The sequence below is a fragment of the Rosa chinensis genome, chromosome 6 (genome assembly GCF_002994745.2).
Source record: "Rosa chinensis cultivar Old Blush chromosome 6, RchiOBHm-V2, whole genome shotgun sequence".
NCBI classification, from domain to species: domain Eukaryota; kingdom Viridiplantae; phylum Streptophyta; class Magnoliopsida; order Rosales; family Rosaceae; genus Rosa; species Rosa chinensis.
This window is the reverse complement of record NC_037093.1, coordinates 39,742,049-39,747,672: the sequence shown is the minus strand read 5'-3', so window position 1 is coordinate 39,747,672 and position 5,624 is coordinate 39,742,049. Positions and strand designations below refer to the sequence as shown.

The following is a 5,624-nucleotide window of genomic DNA, read 5'->3' as shown; positions in this document are numbered from 1 at the left end:
TTCATATTTGACGGAATCAATTCAAAAAATGGATGGAAAATAGCCGCATGGCTTGGAAATCAATTAATATGAACATGAACATCAATTTTGCGGATTTTCGCCCCACGTATCTAAATTCTAAAGACACAGAAAACGACGCCACTTGAGGTTACCACTTCCGCCTGGTCCCTACCGTCCTAAACTACCTTCAAATCTTATTTTGAAAAAAAAAAAAAAAAAAAAAACTGCCTTCAAATTTTACTGGGCACTTCCCAGTGACCCATTTCTGGAACCCAGTCACTACTCAGTTCAATTGTAGAAGCCAGAGCAAAACAAATGGAATTATTAAGCACAGCATGGAATTCCAGAGCCTCTGCTATTTCATTTGCCCCACTCATCACTCCCAATAGTTGCAATACCTCTCACTTCCAACACCCTTCTCTCCCACCTCAAAGGCTTTCTTTCCCATTTTGCCCGTACCCATTTCGCTTTGTTCCCAACAAGTCCCTCACACTGCAGGCTCGCAAGCGAAACTCAGAGCCTGAGCAGCAGCCACTTGTCAGCCCAACCATGTCCAACACTGCTGGCAAGGTGATCAAGTGCAAAGGTAGACACTTTGATCGTTGTTTCTTGCTAAACCCTTCTGTTTGATTCTCCCGTTTGTGCTTTTGGTTTCTGATAATGGAAATTGGTCTGTCTGATCATGTTGTTTGGTTGATCAGAAATCTGATCATGTTATTTTTGGAGGCACCCCACACCCTTTATTGGGGGTTCTCTGTTTCTGATTTCTTATAACGATCAAAGTTCTCTTTATTTTGATCCTCTTTTCTTGTGACCCCCTATTTACTTGTTAAACCCTTCTGTCAGATCCCCTAATCTGAAATCAAATGTGGTTTTTTCACCCTATAGTCTGTTGATGGTTTGGCCCATTAGTGATTTTTTTGCTTATGAACATGATTATAAATTGCTGTTTAACTACTCCACTTTTTCTCTCTCTTTTTTCTTCAAAGCTGTTATTGGGTTTTCTCACATTCTGCATCTAATTAGGGGGTGTCATTCATTCTGTTCTTTAGTAATGTACTAATGTTGTTGGTGGGAATCGTGATGATCACTCTGTCTTTTGGTTTTATTCCATCTTTTGGTCTTAGATTTGTACCACTTGGGGCTTGGGCTTTCTCTGGTTTTGTACCCTTGTTCTTCTTTGGATTTTATGAGTGTAATAATGTTTGGGGATCTCTAAAGTTGGTTAAAAACAAGTACGTTTATTATCTGGCAATGCACTGAAACATCTGATTAATAAATTTGTTTGTTTTCTTTTCTACAATTTGTTACCACACTCAAATGTCTTGGTCTTGTAGTTAATTCCTTTCGTGAGAAGTGATAACACTGCTTTTGACCATATAATCGTTGCCAATTGATGATGGCATATGTGGATTGTAGCTGCGGTCGCCTGGGAAGCTGGGAAGCCGCTGGTTATTGAGGAAGTGGAGGTGGCACCACCACAGAAACATGAAGTACGCTTGAAGATCCTCTTTACCTCTCTGTGCCACACTGATGTATACTTCTGGGAAGCAAAGGTAAACCTTAAACTTATTAAAGCTTTGTCCATCATTGTTTGAACAAGGCACATTGAACGAAATGCGCTGTATGAGTATCAGCATAATGTATAGTTTCATATCTTGGAATCTATGAGTGAAGTTGTTCTGTTTTTCCATCTATAATATGTCACTATTTATCTAATATTGTTGATGAATTTAATGCTTCCCCTAAATTAAAAATAATATAGGAAGATAAAACTTTTCTGAAGATCATACATGCGATTCTAGCCTTGAAGATTGTAGATGTCATATGTTGGAACTGAAACAATTATGTTGTGTCACAGGGACAAAATCCACTGTTCCCTCGGATTTTCGGTCATGAAGCTGGAGGGTATGTGTATCTTTGAATCTTAAAGCTATTTTGTAATGGGAAAATTATTACTATGCTTTTAGTTCCCTTTCATGCAGTATATTTACTTTTCCCTAGGTTCTTTTTTGTTCAGAATAGTGGAAAGCGTAGGTGAGGGGGTAACTGAACTCCAACCGGGAGACCATGTCCTCCCGGTGTTCACTGGAGAATGCAAGGAGTGCGCACATTGTAAGTCAGAGGAAAGCAACTTGTGTGATCTCCTAAGGATTAATACCGACAGGGGTACTATGCTCAATGATGGCAAGAGCAGGTTTTCCAAGGATGGAAAGCCAATTTATCACTTTGTTGGTACCTCTACATTCAGTGAATACACTGTTTCACACGTTGGTTCTGTTGCGAAGATCAACCCTGCAGCGCCTCTTGACAAAGTTTGTGTTCTTAGTTGCGGAATTTGTACAGGTTCGGCTGAACAAGCTTATCACATTTGATCGTGACAGTGGAACATATATCACTGGTTTCTTTACCTGTATTTCTTAGTAATGAATCGTTTTTATTCGTGCTCAAAAGGTTTTGGTGCAACTGCAAATGTTGCAAAGCCGAAAAAGGGTTCATCTGTTGCCATTTTTGGATTGGGTGCTGTTGGTCTTGCTGTAAGTTATTCTTATTTCTTCTCTATTCCATTTCTTCAGTTAATTAGAACTATTCTGATGATCTTTTTGTTGCAATTTAGGCTGCGGAAGGTGCAAGGGTTTCTAGGGCTTCAAGGATTATTGGAGTTGATCTGAACTCCAACCGATTTGAGGAAGGTATAGACAATGCCTGCTCATGTTCAGGAAATACTCTGCTTGATAGCATGTTAGAAGTATGTTGATGTCCTGATCTGTCAATTTTTTGACAGCCAAGAAGTTTGGGGTGAATGAATTTGTGAATCCAAAAGATCATAACAAACCTGTTCAGGAGGTGAGTAAAGACAATTTTTTGGTTTGTATTTCTTGCTAGTTGATTAGATAGCCCAGCATATGCATTTGTCTTATCTCTCGGTTAGCACTATTCAGTTATCCTTTTGCTCTTCAGAATGAGTATTTTCTTATTTCATTGCACTGCATACTGTAAAAGATCACTCCACCCTATAAGATCTGTTGAGGACTTGACTTTTTCAAGTCTGCATCGATATATTTATACTAGTGGTTTACTTAATCAAATACATAATGACTCCTCAATTGGACTTAAAGTCGGTGGTGATTACTGTATAACAGAGACTAACATTTGAGTTTTGACATTAAGGTGATAGCTGAGATGACCAATGGTGGAGTTGATAGGAGTGTTGAGTGCACTGGAAGCATCCAGGCTATGATCTCTGCCTTTGAATGTGTTCATGATGTAAGCATCTACTTAAAGCTTCCGTGTTCTTGTTGACTGGTTGCTCGTGATGTTTAACATTGTTACTTATTTTCTTTTGTCCAAATTTAGGGTTGGGGGGTTGCTGTACTTGTTGGAGTGCCAAACAAAGACGACGCATTCAAAACCCATCCGATAAACTTCTTGAATGAGAGGACTCTGAAGGGGACTTTCTATGGTAACTACAAGCACCGCACCGATCTACCTGGTGTTGTGGAGAAGTATATGAACAAGGTAATCGCACTTTCTTTTAGCCGTCCATTCTACAACTGGCTTCATGCTAGCTCTGATGGGTTCTTAGATACGAGTAGAAAACATTAATTTGACATGGGAATTAATTTGGTCTGCAGGAGATGGAATTGGACAAATTTATCACTCACTCTGTTTCTTTCTCTGAGATCAACAAGGCATTTGAGTACATGCTGGCAGGAGAGGGAATCCGGTGCATCATCCGCATGGAGCATTAGGGTAGTTCTACTCTACTTGTTTTTATGTTAATCGAAAGAGTTTGTGTGTGTGTGTAGGATTTTTCTCAGGAACATATTTCCATATTTTGACTATTTTTCGATCACATATTCACATCTTAACAGTTCAGTTTTTAGGTATTAATGTATAGATTATTTTTGCAAATTTTCAGCCAATTTGATGATCGTTAAGGTATCGAACTCGATTAAATCAATGAACGAACTGAATTTGTCTAACCTGAACCGTTTGTGTTTATAATGGAAAATTGCAGTTTCTGATGCCTTAACGATCATCAATTTGGCTGAAATTTTGCATAAGTGATCTATACATTAAAACTTAAAAATTGAACGGTTAAGATGTGAATATGTGATCGAAAAGTGGTTAAAATATGGAAATCCGTTCCTTAGCTAAGGAAAGGACATCCGTTCCTGAGACAGACTGTATATATATGGAAAAAGAATAATTCGGGTATGGAATTTCTAGAATATATGGTTAATGAAAAATAGTATAATGTTCTACTTGTTATTTTGTTATGTTCTCTTTACGATTGCGCTACATATCGCATTGCCATGGTACTCTTCATTGATCACAGCACTCCCAACACCCTTTACTTGTAGTCCTTTTATGCGTGAGCAAATGCACAACAGTCTAGAACAAATTGGTTTGAAGTAATATTTTATATGAAACATTTATTTTCGTGTCATAAGTTAGTGGGGCTTTGTTTTTTATTTTTATTTTTTTTACTTTGATTTAAAAAGCTTAAAAATTAGAATTGGAAGCCTCTAAGGCAACCAGAGTTTACAACATCAAATAATAAGGCTCTCAAAGCCTCACTAGGGACCCTATTGGTTCATGTTGAACCGTTTACATGATTGTGACCAAAGTTGTCTAAACCATCTGCTACCAAGTTTGCTTTTTTAAAAATGTGTCTAAAGGTAATAGAGTTGAATGATGTGGCAATAACTTGGATATCTTGAATAATTGTCACAAATTAGTAGTTTGGATTTTTAATTTCAGCAAAAAGCGGAACACAGCATTTTTACTTTTTGGGTTGGAATGTCGGATATTGATGGATGCTGGGGTTTTCTAGCCTCCATGCACACCAAGTTTCTGATCGTTTTCATCCTTTCAGTTTCTGATCATTTTCAACCTTTTAGTTTGCTATTTGAGGACCTTGAAAGCTCTCTAGGTAAAGGCGGACCGTTGGTGGTGGAGATATCAGGGTCGATGAAGAAGATGGCTTCTAATCGATTATGGTGGTAGGATGCGTTCTCTACGAAACGTCCGGAGATAGGGTTAGGGTGCCCTAGAGGTACTTGTATTTAACTTGTCTTGCATGTTTCTTATTAAAAGAAAAAAAAAACATTCGGAGACGTTGAGTGTCATGTTGGGTGACTACTAGTTGTTAATGAAAACCATTGCCTTCTCTCCAAAATAAAGGAATTGAATCAAATAAAATGAACTCGGGTGTGTCTATATGTATGATAATCTCAAAATTTTATAGGCAAACTTATCATTTTGGTCACTCAATTATGACTCGGTCCACATTTTAGTCACTGAATTTTTAAAAATTTCACTTTAATTATTCAACTTAAACACTGTCTATCACTTTGGTTACTGGTGTCAACTTCCCCGTTAAGTTCTTGTAAATAACTTAAATTTTCATGGCATTTTGGTCAAATTGAATATCAAATTTCTCTCTTTTTATTTTTTATTTTAAGATATTTTGACAAAAAAAGAAGAAGAAAAAACTTTGAACTTTTCTCTCTTTTCTCAAAGATTCTTTTACTCCTTGTTGGATCATAATTCATATATATATATATATATATATATATTATGCACACACACACACACACACACACACACACACACAC

General features: G+C 37.3%; 1 protein-coding gene across 4 annotated transcripts; it reads left to right on the top strand.

Moving 5' to 3' along the window:
• Positions 1 to 227: 227 nt before the first annotated feature.
• On the top strand, positions 228 to 5,228 carry LOC112173795 (alcohol dehydrogenase). 4 transcript variants are annotated; one of them, XM_040508691.1, is made up of 11 exons: positions 228 to 586; positions 1,420 to 1,556; positions 1,862 to 1,908; positions 2,021 to 2,346; positions 2,455 to 2,537; positions 2,618 to 2,693; positions 2,786 to 2,847; positions 3,172 to 3,267; positions 3,358 to 3,519; positions 3,636 to 3,753; positions 4,940 to 5,228. In XM_040508691.1, exons 1-10 carry the CDS (start codon positions 316 to 318, stop codon positions 3,750 to 3,752), a joined length of 1,377 nt encoding a protein of 458 aa, XP_040364625.1. In that variant the 5' UTR covers positions 228 to 315; the 3' UTR covers position 3,753; positions 4,940 to 5,228. The 4 variants fall into 4 exon arrangements, with proteins under 4 accessions (XP_040364625.1, XP_040364624.1, XP_024167247.1 ...); XM_040508690.1 differs by having other exon boundaries at positions 4,922 to 5,228; XM_024311479.2 differs by having other exon boundaries at positions 4,908 to 5,228.
• The last annotated feature ends 396 nt before the right edge of the window (positions 5,229 to 5,624 follow it).